Source organism: Homalodisca vitripennis, chromosome 2 (assembly GCF_021130785.1).
Source record: "Homalodisca vitripennis isolate AUS2020 chromosome 2, UT_GWSS_2.1, whole genome shotgun sequence".
NCBI classification, from domain to species: Eukaryota; Metazoa; Arthropoda; class Insecta; order Hemiptera; family Cicadellidae; genus Homalodisca; species Homalodisca vitripennis.
Genome location: NC_060208.1, coordinates 10,710,983 through 10,733,422, shown reverse-complemented (window position 1 = coordinate 10,733,422; position 22,440 = coordinate 10,710,983). Strand labels below are relative to the sequence as shown.

General features: G+C 32.8%; 1 protein-coding gene across 4 annotated transcripts in view; it reads left to right on the top strand.

The window, feature by feature from the left end:
* Window positions 1-426: 426 nt before the first annotated feature.
* Window positions 427-22,440, top strand: part of LOC124353545 (inositol hexakisphosphate kinase 3-like) — a 33,996-nt gene continuing 11,982 nt past the window's right edge. The window contains exons 1-6 of one of the 4 annotated variants that reach the window (XR_006921608.1): window positions 427-819; window positions 2,992-3,239; window positions 8,163-8,341; window positions 12,332-12,516; window positions 16,267-16,511; window positions 18,334-18,504. Coding sequence is in view for 3 of the 4 variants with exons in the window: in XM_046803430.1 (XP_046659386.1) it covers window positions 781-819; window positions 2,992-3,239; window positions 8,163-8,341; window positions 12,332-12,516; window positions 16,267-16,511; window positions 18,334-18,504 (1,067 nt within the window). In the remaining variant the exon portion in view is untranslated. The remainder of the gene's footprint in view (window positions 820-2,991; window positions 3,240-8,162; window positions 8,342-12,331; window positions 12,517-16,266; window positions 16,512-18,333; window positions 18,505-22,440) is intronic. The other 3 variants (XM_046803430.1, XM_046803431.1, XM_046803432.1) reach the window with 3 other exon arrangements.

The window sequence follows — 22,440 nt, the reverse complement described above, 5'->3', positions numbered from 1 at the left end:
AATAACATCATTGATGCTAATTTCAAGCTTAGGCTGGTTGGTAAGTGGTAACACGTTACCGGGGTACCAATAATGCCGTAAGTTTAGTAAGGGCAAGATGCTAATTAATACCACTCGTGGGCCAGATAGTAAAATGTTACCACGGTAACATGATACTGGAGCGTAGTATCAACTGACCACGTTATTTTGGCAATAGGTTATTGACAAAATACTAAAGAGAGAGATGTAAAAGTTATGCCGAGAACAGTTATCGCTTATCTTATATCAGTTCTAATTCCGTGTGGTTCTTCGAATCTGATTCTTATTGAAATAGAGAACTTGTAAGGTTGGGAGCTTTTTTGGAATCGATAAGATACGTAAATTCGATTTAGAGAGCCACAGTTCTCTGTGTTTTTGTTACCTGTGAATAAGTATTAGCTCTGTCATGTAGTTCCCAATGCCATCTTGCCATCACTATGTATTAGTCACTACTGTTAACGTAAGGTGCAGACGACAAACATGTAATCTGTTATCAATATCATAGAATTGTCTTCAAGTTCACTTGATTTTATCATAAATAGGTTATTAAAGTATATTAATTAATATCTCGAATAAATGACATTGTTTGTTTTCTAGAAAATTATTAATTGATTAGCTATTCAGCACCAATGATACTTAAGGAGTGATGGAGCAAAGGGAATGTTTCATGTTCAAGTTGAGGTTATATGTACAATTATACGAGTAATAAACTAATTTTAAATCAACTACTATTCATTCATTGATATTATATATGGTTTGCCGATGGAAGAGAATTCAGATAATGGAACGAAATATATTTCAGTATGTATCTGTAGGTTTTATGATATTTTGAATTGGTAGTAGTTAACTAGGCTATGTGATTGTTTTATTGCTAATCGTTAGTATGTATTTACAATTAATTTAACTGCATCTGAAAAAAGTAATATTGTTGTTACTATTTATCAATTACAAATTCTGAACTATTCACAACTTCTTTAGAGTTAGTTCAGGTTTCAGGTGCAAAGGTACACTGCCATATTAGACTAAAGGCTATTCTATTGAGCCTAGTCTAAGTTCATAATAATTATAAGTAACACACAGTAATGTACATAAGTTAACATAATTCAATTCCCAAACAGTTGCTGTGGTTTTACTTGTTCTGTAGGCTACATTGTCAGAGAACAAACACTGACTCATTAACACCTTTACTGAATCTCTATACTGAATGAGATCTACTACTCTTCCTACATTCTTGCATGGTAAAGCATCTGCTGCAGTCAATGTGTTAAACTACTGTACAATCACTGTTTAGCTATAGTGCTTGCTATAGTGCTTGCTATAGCTAATTTTCTATAGTGCACAATAAGTACCTGTATGTTTTACACACAGTGTAATCATATTTAATACTTTTTCACTGAATATATGGATGCCTTGTCCTTCAATGGTACTCCACTGTTTTACAAGAGGGTCTGGGCTGCGCTTCCTTAAGAAGCTATAAAAATAATTGACTAGATACATAGATTTTTATTATTGATATTGATATTGTGAAAGTAATACAATGTTATAATAATTTATTGAATAAAGATTGTACAAGAATATACCAATTTTCCACAACTATAAGAACAACATTTTAATTTATATTTAGTAATGTCAAGTTTATAGTACTAAACATAAATTTAAATTAGTCCTAGGTGTATAATATTTGTTTCTTTTGTTTATTAGTCGTATCTATTTTGAAAATGGCAACAACGTTAATTTGATTGAGTAAGATCATATTTTAAAAGGGTAAATCTTAAGCAGTCAGGTTTTTTCTAATTTTATTTTTCCGACATTTCTTTTTGGGGGGGGGGGAGTAAACGGCTACGGCGATAATCGGGATTATTTTTTTCGGTGAAATTACGTTAACCTGTGTTAGTATGCAAAAAATCACGGCAATTAGAGCGGTAGTCGCTGAGCTTAAGATTTACCTTTAAAAGTACTGACACAACACTTTTATGGTTTTACCAGCAAATCTTAGTTCCACAAATAGGAACATGCATTTAAGACACCAAAAGAGAACCAAATCTGGAAACAAGGTTGTTATAAAGCAGTCGTCATTCCACCTATACATGATGGAAGGAAGGTTATTTGATAAGAGTTAATTTTTTAAATTTCTTATAGTGGATAGGAATTTTTATCTGGAAAACAATAGGAGATCAAATCTGTCAATGTTTTGATCATTGTTGTTTCATGCAATTAACTATTTTTACTTGTTTTGATTCTTTCATTTGGTTGTTGTTTATAAAACCACTAGATATAAATAATTACAAGTATTTTCAATACTAATTATTTAAACAAAACATTCACAGCCTTTTTTTAATTATTTTAGTAAAATCTTTATATATCGATAATTGTAGTTTGATATAACCAAATTCAATTGTTTCAATCGATTATTTTGCCAGCATTTTAAGTTAGTGCACAGGAATGGCTGTACTTTAATAAGAGGTAGCATAGAGGTGGAGTTGGCTTGTTGTTTTTCAAGAATACGCATAAATTGTAGGCCTAAGTCATTTCACCATTGTTAGAACATTGTGTACAGTTTGAAATATTGTATAGATTTAGCACCTTTACTGTGACACAAGTTGTGTAGGTGCTAAGAACACACTTTACAACTGTGTGTACCAATTTAACTTTCCTTCAATTTGATTTTTCACAGAAGTAGCAGTTGAACACCAGAGGTTGCTGTATGAACTTATTTATTGATACAAAGTTGAATTGCAGTTTTCACTCTTCAAAAGATAATTAAAATAATTGATTTGTTAATACTTTGGGTTCTCATCAATGTCTCTTTCCTTACTGTCCATTCAGAACTAGGATGTTTGACTGGACTAGGGCTCATGTATTTAAGATAACTCAACGATGTTGTGACAGTAATGAGAGCAGAAGTCTGGTGGGAATGTAATTCTAAGATTTACTCTCAATAAGGGAACCTTAAATGGTATATTTGTGATACAGCTGCAGCCGTTCATTCACCAAGTAGGCGGTCATTCGTCAATGCTCTGCCTGGATGAAGCGACCGTTTGTAAGCCTGTTGTCGAGCGTGAGCAGTTGTTTTACGAAAGTCTTCCCGAAAGCCTGAGATCTTTTGTACCACGCTATTATGGAATCATAAAAGTTCGCCTTATCCAAGAGGGCGAGTACATTACGTTATTGGCTTCTAGTCCGGACAATTACAGCCCAAAGCCTTCTTCTACTTTAAAACGGTGAGTGATAACATCATTTACTGAACTACCCTTTAAACAAGTAACTTCCGTTTTTAATCTTCCTTTGGTTGCCTTCATCCTATCATATTTATTTTTACATTAATTCTAGTCCCTATTTTCCACAAGTCCTTGTCCGTGAAGACCAGTTAATCTCATTCTTTTCTCCTTCAATGCTTCCAGTTCCAACTAAGTTTTATTTGCTCCTCTTGCACTATACTTTAAATAATCTAATCCAGCTCAAATTGTGTTTATAAGTACGTACAAAGAAATAAAATTTACTATATATTAGTGTTATCTCTTTCTTAGTATTTCCCAACAGATATTATGGTCCTGTGCCAATGCTCCTCCCTGAAGCTCTTCTAAGATTCAATTTTTGATATGGCCATCAGCTCCTTCAATAATTTAGTGACCTTATTTTGTTCTTTCATGGTTATCTTTATTTGGGAAAGAAAAATGTCACACAGAGCTATGGTGAATATGGGGGACGGTGCATTGTTACAGTTTAATATTTAGCCACAAATTCATCAACAAGCAATAAAGTATGAGCAGATACATCAATCCCAAAACACCCTTATGGACTTTTCACCAATGTGTCAAACATAGGTGTTGATGCTTGTTTTTAACGTGCTGGAAACAACTGGGAACCTCTCTCTTTCTCCTCCAAGAAACTCACACCACGCCAATCTGAGTGGTCTGCTTACCACAGAGAACACCTAGCTGTTTACTCTGCAGTTCACCACATCTTAAATTCTTAATGAACACTGTTCAATATTTACAGACCACAAACCCCTCAAGTATGTTATCCAATAACATAAAGACTAACTGCCACCTATCTGGATTAATCAGATTTCCTTCAATGCTCAATACACAACTGATATTCAGTTTGTTTGTGGATCATCCACCATGTGCGCAGATTTAATGTCTCGGATGTACGCATGATTTCTATCCACACCACTTGACCTACAAGCTCTTCCTTCCACTCAAAACTTCTATTAGGACTTATTCACTGCCTTCAGCTCGATTTCAACATGTCCAAATAGACCGCATTGGACCTTCTCTACTAGCTGGTCCCTATCACTTCTGCTAGACTGCATTAGATAGATTCACCACATCGCCAGAAGCATGGCCCCTCAAAGGCATCACAAAGGCTGACGCCCTCATCAACTGCTAGATATCTCACTTCGGTACACTAAGCTGGATAATGACAGATCAAGGAATCCAATTTGAGTGCAATCTATTCCATCTCCTTGGAATGTTACTTGGCAGCAAAAGTCATTGCACCCGCAGCTATCACCCTGTGCCAATGGCATGGTTGAACGATTTCACAGACAACTCAAAGCTGCCACCATGTGTCATGGTTAGAAAAAACTCTTTGCATTATTCTTCTTGGAATCGACAGTGCTACCCGACCAGACCTAAATTCTTCTATTGCCGAGTTGGTGTATGGTAAACACTGCAAACTGGTTATATCTTCCCAGCAAACTAATAGTTGCAACTCAACTTCACGTTGACAAGAAGATCCAACCGATTTTGTCAGTCAACGTCATTTTTACATGGAAGATCTCAGGCTTACTCCTGGATCTCAACATGGCAAACATAATACATTCATATTTCAAAACTTAAACACATCCAGCCATGTTTTTCTTTGAGACGACACTGTCAGGAAATCTCTACAACATAGTAAGCCATCAAAGAATCAAGTTCTTTCATTTATCTGTGTCCAGTGTTTTAGTCAGTAGAAAGCTTTAAATAAGCAAATAAACAGCATAAAGCATGAACATACCACAATTCTACCCATTTTTTGTCAAGATTTTTTCTTTTTTCTTTTCAATTAAAAGCAATTTCATTGATAAATGAGACGGAAATCGTAGTGGTAAAAACATTTTTGTAGCTCTAATATAAATAAATGTGCTCCAATGTGATCCTCCCACGTCATTTAACAATTATTTAGGGACATAAAAATAAAATTTTTCTGTCAAGGTATTCAGCATAACTGCTTACACAGTTTACAGCTTGTACTATTAGTGGGGGAAGAATGTAAAGATCGTAGGTTTTTAATAGAATATTGTTTAACAAATCTATATGTTGAGAAATAGATTCATCAGTCAGCCGTTCTGTACTCAAAAGTTCTTTGGTTAAAACTATTTTTTCAGTCTGATATCGGTTTGGCTTTCACCATCTTGACAACAGGTGGAACTCTAACTAGTTCATCCCAATTGCTTGGGATGAACAGTTTTTCTTTGTAGATATATGATTCCTAGTTCTCACATCACTACGAGATTGTGTTCGTTTTGGACTATTTTTTACCATATTTGTTATGTTGACTTAATTTGTTGGCACAATTTTATACTACTTTATTTAGTGGGTATTTTTTATCATATTTGTTATGTTGACTTAATTTGTTGGCACAATTTTATACTACTTTATTTAGTGAAATTTGTTTTCACTAAATTAAAAATTACTTGCATCTATGCTATATGTTATAAAAAAATCCTGGTTGACAGATTTATTTATACTAGTGTTTGTAAATAACAGTACAAGGCATGGAGGGAGCATTTAAAAATTATCAGACTGATTGTTTTATGAGTCAACATTAGACTGATTGTTTTATGAGTCAACATTGCTGTCTATTGTGTTTGTGTCCATTGTTGTCAAGCACTGATAACGTAATTTGCTGGAGACTAAAATTAGAGTGAAAGTTGTTGGTCAGCCAAACACTCTGTGGTAGTTGTGATTCAGTGAGCCTCAAAACTTGAACTTGGCGTAAACGTAATTGTTACTCTGTGCAGTTGTTTACTTCAAGCAAATGTCTTGCATAAACCAGCATACTTGACTCATCTCATAACATAGTCCTAAGCAGTTTTTTTAATCCTATTTATTTTGATTTTATTAAGCCTCAGTCGTAAATTATTGCTTTCTTATTAATTTAAAAAAGTATTTTTGATGAGTGAAACTTATTATTGTTCTACAAAAAGACGTATTAAACTGCCAAGGTGACTGTATGAAACCCATTTACTGTTAGTACATTTTGAGTCTTATTTAATTTAAATAAAAAAATATGTAATCCAACAAAAGTATTATTAATTTGTTAATAATGCTTCCTGAAAATAGAACTTTCCACTTATTTAAAATCACCAAAGACACTCAAACACGTAAAAGTGGAGCGGTTTAAGTTTAATTGCACTAACATGTCTAGTCCCTACCAGTATTATAAATGTGAATGTAAGTTTGTTTGTTACGCTTTCATTTGAAAACTACTTAAACGATCACCATGAAACTTTGTACACATATTCTTGGAGATATTATAAGTAACATAGGATACTTTTTATTAATAAACAAGATTTATTCCTTACGAAAAATAAAAAAATTATTTGTCAAAAAATATCAAAATATAGCTACTTCAACACCATCTAGCAATGAACTTCCAACCCGTCAATTATTATTCATATATTATTATTATTCAAGTATTACAGTACAATGAGTACTGTAATACCGTCACACTGTATTATTGATGGTCACGTTAACATCTAATCCAATCCAATCCATCCAATTGATTATAATTTCAGCTGTTTGGAATTCCTACTAATATTATAAACAAAGCACAAGAGCAGACATTACAGGTAGCGGGAGTGCATTTAGAAAAGCCATGCTTCTCTCAAGGTCAACTATATGTAGCCTGTTCTCGAGTGTCTAATAACCGGAATTTATACATATTTGCACCTGACGGAAAACTTATAATATAATCTACAAAAATATTCTACATTGATACTCTGCATTTTATCTTTTTAAATTGTTAGAAATCAAAATTATTTATTTTTGTTGCAGTAAAATATATTTTAACATATAATTTAATAAAGCATATTTTGTTTTTTAAGCTTCATTGTGTGTAGTAATGTTTCAGCAATAAAATATAGCTATCCTATTAATACATTTCTATAGTAACGATCTCCGATGCTTATTTAAAAGCTTAAATGCGAGTGAAGCTGCGGGTAAAAGCTAGTCTGTTATATATTCATGTAGATCATATTTTCTTCCCCATCACTGGAATCTGCCACAACCTTTTCAGTTTAGTCTACTACTTTTCATCTCTCTCTCTCTCTCTCTCTGAGTCATCATTGCCAACCTGTAATGAATCATTCGTTTGACTGCCATTGCACACTGTTATCATTTGATATAATCATACAATATGAATAAATCCATTAACACAATGGATAAACTCAGTTGAACCATGGAGCTAAGGGTTCACAGTGGATTACAGAGGGAGGTGTTGAAGTCTAGTGGGAATTGGCAAAACTGCATGAATGGCAATCACTAGGTACAGGACTATTTCTTGTGTAATATTACGACAAATCAGATCGTAAAACGGAACATCTTCATTGATACAAAATTAGTTTCTAAAAATACAATTTTGTATCATTGCTGTACAAATATTACTTCAGGCATCAGGGGGTCATATACAAAAAGCATCAGGGGGTCAAAGTTTGAATAAATTATCTTCTTCAAAAAGCAAATACACTGTGGGGAAGACCAAGATGGCATGTGATGTTTTGTATTTTGAATTAGTTTTTAAAACCTAAGTAAAAATTTGTATTTTTGTGATTGAGCAATTACCATTCGTCTATATAAAGTTTATACCTATTGAGTTAACATTTAGCATTAAGCTGATTTGCTACCAGAAATGTTGAAATTTCACTACCAGACTTTATAAATAACATTTAGGCCTATTCATACCGTGGCATTATAATCACTGTAAAAATGTAACATTTCTATTAATTTATAATCTTAAAGTTTGATTAATTTCAGCATTAAGGTATATTTATTAATTGAATTATGTAACTGGTAGCAATTCACCAATGATTACTGGACAGTTACAGATATTCACAATATTCTAATAGTAATCTGGACTCAAGTGTGTGTTTGTAGACTAAGACTGCGGAGGAATGGGAGCATCGAAGTGGAGGGGGCATCACTGTCGGCCATGTTTGATGCAGAGCCAGCAGTGGACGACGATGCTGCTACTATCAACCCCTGGGTACTCAAGTGTCACAAAGAGTACATCACAAGGCTCATGGCGAAGTTGGAGGAGGAACATTGTCCTCTCAGTATCCTTTGATTCGTATTTGTATCTATGGACTGGTAGGGATAGTCGGTGAATTTATTACTAGTGAACAATAAGGAATTGAAACATTTTTGTTGTATCATCCGCAGTATATACAATTTGGGGTTAAGTGTTAGAGAGGGTTAAAGCAGTCCATTGCTTTATGTTTTATGGTGTGGAAACCATGGGCTTACACTAAACCATGCAAAAACCAAACCAATACTTATATCCCACACACGTTTACGGAACTTTCTGGACCCGAACACTATTGAATCCTTAATTATTGACGGAACTACTCTACCATACTACGAAACAGTGAAAAATCTTGGTTTGACATTTAACTCGAATTTGACTTGGACGGAAGCGGTGAGGGATATATGTAAAAAAGTCTTCGCATCTGTCCACTCACTGAAACACTTACAAAGATTTCTACCTGAACGGATCAAACTACTGTTGACAAAATCACTAGTACTTCCACACTTCAATTACTGCAACTCTGTGATGAATGACATGACGGTAGCACTTAGTGAGAAGCTGCAAAGGACTGAAAACTACTGTTTACGTTACGTTTATGATGTGAGACGAGACCAACACATTACACTGTACTATATTCAGGGAAATATTTTGAAATTAAAAGAACAACAATCAATCAAAATACTAAATTTAGTTCATTCAATTTTACAATCTGGATTTCCAAAATATTTTTCAAACTATTTTCAATTTATATCTCATGATAGTCTAAGAAGCACTCGCTCTGGTTCTCGTACCTTAATAATGCCCCAACACAGGACTGTAGTATTTGATAGATTTTTTCAAGTGATGGGTTGTCGTTTGTGGAACTCCCTCCCCCCAGAAATCACTTCCATTGAGGGAGATCAGCGGTTTGTGGCGGCACTGAGACGTTTGTACCATGAACGGTTGGTCGGGGCGGGTCCGTCCTAGGGGTCTGTGGGTGTGGTGCTGGCATTGTGTGTGAGTGAGATAAAACACCATATATATTATTTATTTCAAAAATATTCTTATTATATATTTATAAATTATTTTTATTAGGTATTAATTATAGTGTTTGGTTCTTATTAAAAATGGAAGTTGTAATATTATTTTGTGTTATGATTGTATAATTATATTTTTATTTATTTCTTTAGAAGTATCATATTTATAATTTTTAGTGTTTATATTAATGTTTAATTTAATGTAATTAGTAAGGTAGATTAGTGTTAATATTAATTTCGTTAATATTTGTTAATAATTATTGATCAGACAGGTTAAGTGTAAGAAAGGGCCATGAGGCCCTAACTTTGCCTGTTTAAATAAACGAATTTTCATTTAATTTCATTTTATATCATTGCTGCCTCAGAAATACAGCAATTTTAAATTTAATTTCATATTTATGTTCTCTTCAGTAAATAAACAAATGATACAATTTGGTGTATGTTACACAAGTAATAACCAAATTTAATTTGGACTTCCAGCTAAATAACATGTCAGAAAATTATTCAGAGACTTTAAATGAACGTAGTAAAATGGCTGAATAAAAGCTCAATATAAAAATTGTGTGAAACCAAAGTATTGTTGAGATGTTGAAAGCTATTTATGATGATAATGCACCAAAGTAAATAGGTATTTTTGCATGATTTAAGGGTTACTTTGATTGTTGAGAAGATTCCATGGATGATGCTGAGTTACAGTGATATTACATAAATCTGTTTATATATTTATTGTATTTTACATCACTTTGGTGAAGAAAAGGTATACAATATAGTAATAATAATGTGAGGTTTCTAACACTTTTGGGGACAATAAAATAAAATTATTGTCATAATTATATCTACAAAGAACAAATAGTAAATCTTGTACTCTTTTATTGTCTAACTAACCAAGTCAAAACTCTTTTACTGTTACTTTATTAAACTGTTTGCTTGTATATTCCTAAGCTGTTTTGAAGAAATCTAACAAAAAATCAGTGAACAATTTTGAAACCTTGATCTTTTTTATTGTGGAACTATACAAAGTTTAAAAAATAAACAATACCTACAGTGACATTGTGGATGTTCAAATGTTTTCAATATTTATTTTACTATCTACAACAGATGTATACATCCAGGTGCCTTATCATATACCTGAATAGCATACCCAAAGTGTGCATGTTTAGTACACCTTCTGCTTAGTGCAGTGTCTTACTTGACATAACCTAACCTAATCTTACCAAACCACCTAACCTACCCTAATCTTACCAAACCACCTAACCTAACCTAATCTTACCAAACCACCTAACCTAACCTAATCTTACCAAACCACCTAACCTAACCTAATCTTACCAAACCACCTAACCTAACCTAATCTTACCAAACCACCTAACCTAACCTAATCTTACCAAACCACCTAACCTAACCTAATATTACCAAACCACCTAACCTAACCTAATCTTACCAAACCACCTAACCTAACCTAAACTTACCAAACCACCTAACCTAACCTAATCTTACCAAACCACCTAACCTAACCTAATCTTACCAAACCACCTAACCTAACCTAATCTTACCAAACCACCTAACCTAACCTAATCTTACCAAACCACCTAATCTAACCTAATCTTACCAAACCACCTAACCTAACCTAATCTTACCAAACCACCTAACCTAACCTAATCTTACCAAACCACCTAACCTAACCTAATCTTACCAAACCACCTAACCTAACCTAATCTTACCAAACCACCTAACCTAACCTAATCTAATCTTACCAAACCACCTAACCTAACCATCTAACCTAACCTCCTTACCTAACATTAGCACCTAATCTAACCTAACAACTTAGACTAACCTAAGTACCTGATCTAACAACCTTATCTTACCTTACCACCAAACCTAACATAACCTAACAACCTAGACTAATCTAGCCTACACAGCCTAAGAAATTTCTGTTAAATTTATATTTCATCATATCAGTGTTCTATTCCATGAAGAATTTTAAAGTTGGTCACCATATTTGAAAATGGCAGTTAAGTTTTAAAATTCTAAAATCATATTTTTAGTTATCACTGTAAAAGGTGAAGTTCCTCGTTTAGAACAATTGTTTCTTGATGGGTATCTCACAATTCAGAAGACCCTCCAGCTGCTTAGTAACAGTGGTCATCAGGTTATATCTAAAATGTTTACTGGTGGTACATACTCTATTTTACTGCATTTGAACTCAAGGAGAGAATCGTATAGGTTGTGTGGATGAGCCATAGCAAATTAGTACACTAATCAATGCTTGCCAGAAGTTCTCCAGGACTTGAAAATTAAAGGTTTATTATTATAGGCACCACGAATATGTCTCTTCTCACATTTTTGCAAAAACAACTGATTCAGAAAAAGGGATCAAAACAATGGAGCACTCGCCTTATTTACTTGATCTCGCTATTTGTGATGGGATTATTCTTCAAACTGAAACATTTGCATGGTTGTCACTTTTGTTCAGAAGCTGAAATTGATGATGTGATTCGCAAATAGTTTGACTCTATTCCAAAAATTAGATGGCTGGGTACTTTAAACGAGCAGAAAGTCTGAATCCAAAAGTGCATCATGCTGGAGGAGATAACTTTGAACACATCTAATGCTTGATAAGTATAGAACAAAAACTCTTATATATTTCAAAATTTTTGGAGTGACCCCATGGATGTCCAGAAGTGGCACAATAGATTTCAAAACATTGTGATAAGATAAAACTTGACAGATTGATTAAAACTCCTGTAGTTTTTAAAGATTTACTTAACCTAAACATATCTGCCTTCTTTGGCTGCCAGAGGCTGGACTGACCATTCCAATAAAAATAAATAACTAAGTGAAAAGATAGTGTCCATTACTTCTCCTCATGGTGGGCCTGATCCTTCACCCTTAACAATTCAGTCATCCTAAAAATCCTGTAATCGAAAAAAGTTGTAAGTACACTTTATCTGATCTACAACTTTGGTATCCAGAAACTCAACCTATATTGCTGTTTAGCTTAACAGAATCCACAGACTTTATTGTATTAGAGAATCTGACGTGGAGGTTCAGCCTGCCGTGTATCCTGGACCTTAAGATGGGGACGAGACAGTACGGAGACAACGACAGCCTTGCGAAGCGACAGAGCAAGATGGTCAAAGTAGTCACCACGACTTCGGCTAAACTTGGTCTCAGGATAGGAGGCATGCAGGTGATTTAACCACTTTGTTAATCTTAATTTAAATTCATTATCGATGGTAGATTTATAAAGTCATAAAGATTTCAATTGTTTTTTGTTATTGTTCTGTATTATAATATAGATCTAAAACGATGTATTGAGAATTGCTATCTTTCCTTGAAGTTGGACATTTAAACGGGGATAAAAGGGTTGAAAAATTAAAAAGGTTAGTTGTCATAGTTACAAGTGAATCAGAGAAATATCACTTACAGTTATTTATACTAAACTAAATTGCTGTATTGCAAGTAAAACAGCCAAATTATTGACAAACGATAATAATAAAGCCTCACCTATAACATTTAGTTGAGAAAAAAAAATTACATTGTTAATTACAGTTAAAAGATACTTTGCAGCTTTTTTTGTTTACACTTTAAGATCACTTCCTCTGACAGAATATTCAGGAACTTAAATTCTCACGATTCTTTATTAGTCTTTAGATACAATGAAAGTGCAGTTGACATTGTCACAGTACATACGTATTATAGAAATAAAGTAATAAATCACTTTAATTTAATTGGCATTCCTCAATAGAGAGTTTCTGTCATGTAACATTTGGTAATATTATTATGTGATATTACACTGTTAAATAAGAGGATAAGAATCATTAAACAATTTTTATTATTTATAAAAGATAACAACTAAACAGTGTAACAAAAAACAAAGACAAATAATATATATACACACATGCACGTATGACGCGCATGTACGGACACACATGTACACATATGCACGTACGCGCACGTACATACAGCATGCACACACTTATGAAATTAAACCAATATATTGTTACAACCAGTTGGTATTCGTCATACTAATTCAATTCTAGGATACGTAGTTCCCTTTCCAAATATCCGCACAATATCTTCCTCGGCAGAATCGAGGCTCATTTATTCCTGGCTGAGGGAACTGTTTTGGGATAGTAACATCTCTTGTCTCTTTCTGACTGGGAAGTCTAGTGTTACAGTTGTAACAACCTCTGTTGCGCTACAGTTGTGAACTGGACTGCAGTGTGGAAGCAGTTGACATCTTGTCTGTCATACAGTAACAGGCAAGCAGTTTTGCCCTAAGAACTAGCTATATGTCACTCTTAGTGATGCTGAACCAGAAGGAGGACTTAGATGGAAAGTTTGCGCTTCTGATCTCAAATTGTGAACTGCTTAAGTCTCTGAAGGCCTTTATTAAATAATAATAATAATAATAAGATTATTATTATAATTTTATCAACAAATAATAAGCAATCGGATAGTTTTCCTGTTTCTTACTTTCTTGTTTTTAATTTTTACAGTATAAGCGTGAACAGACTTCAATGAATGTTTACATAAAAACAGTCTGACTAAGACATAAATTTTCTTCCATTCAAAGTACTACAGATTATCTTTGTCAGTTGTTACATTTACAGTGCAGCTGTTAAAAGATGATATTAAGGCGTTGTTGATAGAATGTGATTCTTTCAAGGACATAATGAAAAGTCCTACTGAAGAAGGGTATATTATGAAGATTCAGACGCATAGGACCAAGTAATTTACAATAGTTGCCTCCATAACATCGAAATTGCAGGAATTCTAATAGGTGGAAAGGAGGTTGATACGCAATACTGGAGGTGGTGACAAAAGCAATCAACACCCTCTACTGTAGGGATGTCACCCTTGACTGCTAAACAGTAGGGAGAATCAGCTCCATGTGTCATTACATTTTTGAATTGAATTGAATTGAATTGAATTTATTTCCAACAGCAAATATGTACAGTCATTAACAAAATACAATCTTTGGAAAGACTGACCACTTTTACAAGTAGTGTGGCCAGTGCGAGTACTTAAATTACAAGTATCTTATCTGCGTCCAGATAAAAGTTCAATTGTATCAGCCGGGCTGCTCTCTGTGGCGTCCACATAAGTCTCATCACTACTATTTATCTAAAACACTACGAACTTAAACTCAGAACCAAATCTAAAACTGAACTAAAATCTTTCTGAAGTTTACATGGTTCTTGGGTGCTAAGGAAAAGTGAGATTTGGACGCTGTTCACAGAGGAAGGGAATGACGTATAAGCATTAAGGCAGGTGCTCCTGTTGACTGGTGAATGGACTGTTTCAAGGTTTAAAATTGGACTAGAATCTGGATTTAAATTACTTAAGTGAGTGATTTTTATATTCTATTCCATAATACATTCAGAAAATAGCTAATTTTACAAATATATTTATTTTGCATATAAATACAGGCTGAGAAACCTTTTATAGTTTTGTGATAATACAAATGTTATTTTAATGGTAATCAAAATTGACTTTAAAACCACACATAATAATATTTAGTTTGGTACAGCTATTTTTAAACTACGTATGTGGGAGTATACTTAAATATGTATTTGTTTTTGGTCCTCATTATCCATAAAATTAAAATTGAAGTCAGTACGAAATATCAGAAACACTTGACTTGATAATATAACAGTATTTTTGTACACATGATCTAGTATATAATTGTCTTGTATAATATAAAACTAGTACATTTACTCTTTAATTAATATCTCACCCTATGCGGTGGTGGCCCTGGTTGGACTTGACTTATGTTCGTTTCGTTTATTTGCACTTGATTCTTTACATAATTTTAGTGATTTAATATTAGGGAACAAAAGTTGTAAAATTTTCATTCCTGAATACTTGGGCTTTTTTCCATTAAGACAAGATTGCGTTGTTCGCTACAAATATTCTTATTTCTGGTGTTTGTTTTGTGCTATTTATTTCCAGGAAGTTTAATTTATGTACATCGGAACTTTACAAAATATAAAGACTGGGAACTTTTAACAGTCCCAGACTGGTGAAGAACTCCTTATTGTGAGTTCTTACAAGAAGGTTGAGAATTGCTTTTATTTGCCACGTAAATATTTGATGTAGATTTAACTCAGACTCTCCCCACAATGTTGCTGAGTAAGAGATGTGTGACTGAAACAAGCAGTGGTAGACAGCTCTGAGACTGTAGGTTTTCAAACTTACTGAGGTTCCGCAAAACAAATATTCCCATTGCTAGTTTTCTCTCAATTTCTTCCAACTGCTCATTCCAGTCCAATGCATCATCCAGGAAGTCCAAACCCTTTGATTGATTTAACATAGTACATATCTCCAATTTATAAAATATGCAAGGAAAGCAATGTGTCATTAAGCTGTTTAGATTGTTACATTAATTAAACTATTGTTGAACTCAAAACAACTGTATAAAAGCAAGCTGTGCTGGTAATCATCTTGATTGAAGTTGTATAAGAACAATGTTAAACCTTATGCATTTTTTCAACCTTATTTTTAGTTCTAGAATTACGGAAGATGTCTCATTTTCAAGTTATAATTAATACACATCCAAGTGCTTTTTAGTGTTTTGATATCTTGTAGGTTATTGAGAAAAAAATTCTCAACTGTTTGCTATCATAGTATAACTTTTCAAAAAGTATTCACTAAAAAACAGCGTTTGGATGCGTATTAATTGTATCTTTAAAATGAGTTATCATTTATAACTCAATGATTAGAAATAGATTTAATATTGTTCTTATGGAGAAAACTCAAGTTTGTTTCACTAGAGCCGGCTCTTGTGTTGCTTTTGACCACCATATTTTCTGCAAGTAATCAGTACATGGAAGTGTAAGTTGTTAAGTTCTGTCTCAAAGCTATTATTTCAGGCAGACTGCTCTTGATGTCCGAACACATTTGCAGCGTCTGATATGTCATGTGTGTAACCCAGGTATATCAAGCGTCATCTGGTCGTTTCCTCTGTCGTAACAAACTGTATGGGCGCACTCTAACTGCTGCAGGCTTCCAAAGCGCTGTACGCAACTTCCTTCATGATGGAACACGGTTGCGTACCGACGCGTTGCCTCCGCTGATACGTAGGCTAGAGGAGTTGCGGAATGCTCTCATGCAGCTAGAATCCATCAGACTGTACACAACATCTCTCTTACTCCTCTACGAGGGTCATCATTCTATCTCGTAAGTAAAATTGGTAGTGTTCATTTCTTTGTTTAAAGTTTGTTATTGACGATGGAAGGTTTGAAGGGATAACAGGATTTCGGACATTTGCCATCGTTATAGCTTATAAAATGTATAACACAATGTTTTGAGGATTGGAATCTATCCTCTTCGTCACTTGAGGGAGGTATTAATACATACAAAATTAATGAACAAAAAGAAGTAAATAAGGGAAAGAAAAGGGTTCAAACATACCCAAAAGCTGCTTGGAGTCCAGTCCAAGCGTTGTCAATGCACAGGATGCAAGTCCCGAGTACAAATAACAAGTACGAGGATCACGATCACACATCACACTAACACAGACTACAGTGGGATACTACTTGTTAGTGTGATGTGCGATCGTGATCCTCGTACTTGTGATTTGTGCTCAGGATTAGCATGATGTGCAGTGACAACGCTTGGAGTGAACTCCAAGCAGGGGTATGGTAAAACCCTTTTCTTCGCTTCTTTACTTCTTTCTGTTAGTTAATTTTGTATGTATTAATACCTCCTCCACCTGACGAAGAGGATAGATTCCAATCCTCAAAACATTGTGTTATACATTTTATAAGCTATAACGATGGCAAATGTCCGAGATCCTGTCCAAATCCCTTTTTGAACCTGTTATAAATGAGAATCAATCTAGAGTTTTTTTTTGTTTTTTATTACAAACATGCATTTAGATCTCTCGTAGTGTATAATTTTTCAGACGTTTGCTGTTTATTTAGTTTGTTCTGAGTTTACTTACTCATGCTATACATTAAATATCAAATAAATGCAATATCTATATATTTTTTTATTCTGTTTCAAAATACCTTCATTTTTTTACTCATAGTTCAGCATTGTGATTCCATGCATTGGCTCATGAATATGAGTTACTATAACTAATTGATTGAAACGGTGTCAAAAATAGCAAACACAATTCAAATTATGAAATTTTCGAGCTTGTTGTGGAGAGCTGTAGCAGACTGTATGTGAGCGAACCAATCACATGTCGTTCTGAAAAATCAGCGATCGTTATCACAGAATGTTATTACAGACTGCCATGTTTTCAATATCTCAAGTCATATTTGTTGAATTTTCCTTCTAAATAATTTCTAAGTTTTTCACTTGTGGAAGTGTATTAATGGTCCAGCCATTTACGAGCAAACATTTGGTGACTAAAGATGGCTTGTACAGTTATACCAAATATTTCAAGATGAGATAGCAATTTTTCAATTTGGTTTGTCTTAATAAACACAACAAAATATGATTACGAATATAAATTATAGAAATTAAACTAAATATAAATATTAGTAGAAAAAAAAGGAAAATTCATTAGTTTTAATAATTTAATATAAAATATTAGTCTTGTAAACTAAATTTAGATTTTCATCTTTAAAACATCAGCAGAGTAGATTTTAAATTATAGTAAACCTTTCTAAGACTAAAATTTAAAATTGATGTACACCGCTTAGCATTACATTATTACTATATCATATTACTGTATTATATTGTTACATATATGTAACGTATTTTTAACCATTTATTTTCTTATAATTTTGAAATACAGACATTAATGTCTTAGAAATGTTAGCTCGAACACCGAGACTAAAGTAAACAAGTTGAAGATTGAGAATGAGAACCATTTTAATTTTTTGATTTGCATGTTCCTAATCAATTCCTTTTAAGATAGTTTAGGGTAGAAGTTGTTGTAAACACAATTTAAGTAATATAATCAGTTCTTTCTGCAGTATGCTTTGAATGGCTCTAACCGTATTTTACATTTCTTGTGTTGTATTACTAACTGATGACTCGATACCAGTAATGAAGAAACGTCTGGAGAAAAGAACGAAATGAGAAGATCAAGAAGCATTGAACGAGAGGAGCGAGCGGAGAGAGCGAACAGTGTAGATAGGCAGGACGAGATGCTCAAACAACCTACCGACTTCCGAGTACGATGTAGCTCTAGCTGTAATGCCAACGAAAAAAAACTGTAAGACCTTTTAACATTAAAGATATGTAGTCGCTAAGCACACTGTTATAAAACCGTGTTATTACTATTTCTAAACACCCAAAATTGGTTTGATCTAATTCCAAAATGTAATCTTTTGTACTCCTTAAGAAAGTTATTTTGAGGATACAGAGTTCAGTAATATTTCCATAAGATACAGGTAATAACTGTAACGGCCTCAGTGGTAATACAGGCCCTATTACATGTAATAGGTTTTTAGTTTGGATTATTTTTATTTTCTGTCAATACACATCAAAGGTACAAAAAGATTTCTATTTCTTATCAGTATACTTAATGCAATTTTTCAATGCTTCAATGTAAATTAAGAAAATAGTTATTTTACTACAAACTCTTCAAATACTCCAACTTGTATAGACCTATCTCCAGAGCTTCTATTTTTTCATAAATATTTGAGAAAATCTTTCAACAAGCTTTACAATACAACGTAACTAATAAAATTAGTTAGGCTCTGGTGATTAATAGAATGTTAACTTCAAGTTTCAAACCCAAACGAAATACTTCTACAGCATCAATTTTTCTTCTAAGAAAGATTCTCTTTGGATTCTGGTGAATACAACTTTGCGTTATTTTATGAGCCAAATAATTATTTGATTATGTCTTAGCCTTTATGCTTTAAAAGTGTAACAAATGGATTTGTCGTATCACACTCAGTTCTATCTTCGTTCTTCTCAACCCTTCTTAACCCATTGCACTAACAACTGATATATAGGCTACAATATAAAAAATTAAAATAGTTCTAATCTATAATAATTTAAAACTAGAGGATAAAGTAGATTTAGTTTTATAGTTTAGTTGTGTATAGATTTAGTATAGTGCAACAGTTTTTAAATATAAGTTATTGAAAGAACTTTTTGATTTTTATGCGTAGATTTAGGCACCTAAAACTATTATTGAAGTCATAATTCCTTTATTGAGCGAGATTAACAATGAAGATTAGCTTTACAGTTCTGTTGTAACCTAATGATAATAAAACAACAATGAGATACGCAGACAGTGAAGGTCTAAAATCGGCAAATGTTAGAAATAATTCCCTACAAGCTGAATTTTCCACAGATGGCAGAACACTATTAAACAAATATATTTACAAAAGTCCCCAGTATTCCCCCTTGAGCTTTTCCCCCCACCTCCCTTTTGGTACCATTTTGCAAGCATTTTGAAAAACGCAAATATTTGCACAGCCATGTTACAAAACATAGCAAAATATTTACTACTTTTGTGAAAAAAAAAACTAGCGTATTATTTCTAATAAATTACCAATGGCTAAATATTCGTTTTTACGCTTAAATTTAGAAATATTGCTATATATCAATATAATTAGCAGTTTTTGAGGAAAATCGAGGGTGCACTAGAGTTCAGTTGAGCGCTGCGTAGCGCAGCAATTGAGTCAGTGTCGTTAACACGTAACAAACTGTTAAAATTACAACTAGTTATATTATTTTTGTTACAATACCGGTACATAAATGAATAATATCATTACTAGTAAGTAATAATACTAACCCATATACTTACACCACCCTTAAAGTAAAAAACTACACTTCATAGATCCACAACTCTACATATATTTAGTTATAAGAAATTGCCAGTTTTGGTTCAGGGGAATTTTGTTTTTAGACTTTTCATTATCTTCCACCTATTCACCTACCATGCTATGTACTGACTCAACACTAGCCGTCGTACACTAATGATCTTTCTACATAGAAACATATGATGGTGCGTATATGTCACCTGTATATCCACAAAGTTTATTAATTTTGTTTAGGAATTTATTTTAAATGTTCCATTTGGTTTTTACATTAGACGAGACGACATTTGAACACATTCCTTGTATTAGTTTTCTTTTAAAATGTTATAATAATGTATAATTAATTATTTATACAATTTTGCCAATACAAATATTTTATGTGTAAATTTATTTCTAACTATTATTGAAGTTTTAATGCCAACTGTAATCCAATTTTTGTCAACTGATATTTTGAAATTTGATTTTAAGTTGTTTTATTAAGTTTTTGATTATTATACCATTGAGATAATTATAAGCCAAGTTTGGATTGTTATATGCATAAAAACTGTAATTATGTATAAACTTATCTGTAATACTTGATTTATAAACAAACACTCTAATAATTGTTGAATTTTATTTTTGAATGATTTTTATTTAAGTTTATGGGTCTGATGATGTGTTCCTTGAACACGAAAGGCTTCTCAAAAAAATAAAATTCAACAATTATTGAAGTGTTTGTTTATAAACTAAGTATTATATTCCAATAAGAAGAAGAATAGAATGTACTTATCTGTAATGCTCATAATTCTTCAAAATACCGTGACGATGATTGATGGAGTTTTTGTCTTCTTTCTGTTGAATTTAAAAGTTTGTAGTTGCAGTGTAGATGTAATATGAAGATGTGATAGTAGACTAGAAGTTCTTGTAGTTGTGAAGATTTATGCAGGAAAGTCAAACAGTTAACAGTTTTGTAAAGTGATGTAGTCTTTTGTAGAAAGAAAGTTGAAAAGTTTGTCATAAAGTACTGTACACTAATAAAGGATGAAAAGTTTGTTGTGGTACACTGTAACTTAGAGAGAAGGCATTGATAATTTTAGTAACTTTTTCACTCATTATATTAATGAAGTAAAAAACCGTTTATATTCTTGAAGAAAGATAAAAATTGCAATACAACATTTTTATTAATTACTTTACACAAAATCTTACTGTTAATAAACATTTTGTTGAGTAAATTTACTAATCACTACGAGTCTTTATTTTGAAAACACAATTCTTACAGTCAATTGACAGTGTTTTCAACAGAGAGCAAGTAGCAAGTTTTGTAATAAATAATTTCATCTAGGAAGGATGCGGTTAGCTTATCTACTTCCTCTGACCTTCTGGAATGTTCCGACTTCATCTGTATTTGAAACATTTTATTGTATTTTAGACAGTATTTTACTTTGTGTTCATATAATATTTTCTGTTAGTATTTTGATTGTCCCCAAAACCACCAGGAGCCATATAAATAGTTCAAAATATGGAGTTTATGGAGTTCCTAGACCACTTTCAGAGCCAACAGAAAATCATTATAAAATATTGTCTAAAATGCCATAAACAAATCTACAAAAACAAATAGAAAATCTTTAAAAAATAATGCAAAATGTATTAAAAACAAATAAAATTATATTAAAATCACGTAAAAATACGTTACAAATATATGGAATATTAATAGAATTATTAAGAATACTTCTATTAATAATGTTATTCTACAAATTTAATAACAACACAAGGGCTATCCAGAAAGTAGATAACGTTTTGATATAAACAAAAAACAAAGTTCAAGAAAAAAATTGTATATAGTGTGGCAACATGAAGAGATAAAGTAAATAATAAAAATATCAATACTGAAGAAGTTCTGCCAAAACTGCAGTCAGGATTCAGAATAAATCACAGTACATAGCAGTCCTCACCAATTTGTTTAGTAACTTATTTGAAGCAAAGGATAAGGGAAGATAGAGCATCCTTGTTTTGCTTGATTATTCTCAAGCATTTGACTCATCTAACCATTAAATGTTGCTAGTCAAGATGGTTTATTATGGTTTTAGTGATGGGCTGATAAGCTGGCTAAATTCTTATTTAAAAGAAAGACAGCAGATCATCAAGCTTAGCAGCGGGACCTCTAAACCTCTCTTTAAAACGCGAGGTGTACCTCAAGGTAGTTCAATTTGTACACTTCTGATCTCCCCAGTTGTGACATATATTGTACTATTCATTTATATGCAGATGACTGCCAACTACATTTCGCATATACTCTAACAAAATGGCAACTGCAATTAATCATATGTTCACAGACTTTCAAACTGTCTGAACCTTGTCAGTGAACAATATAGTCTCAACACAGACACATGTTCAGT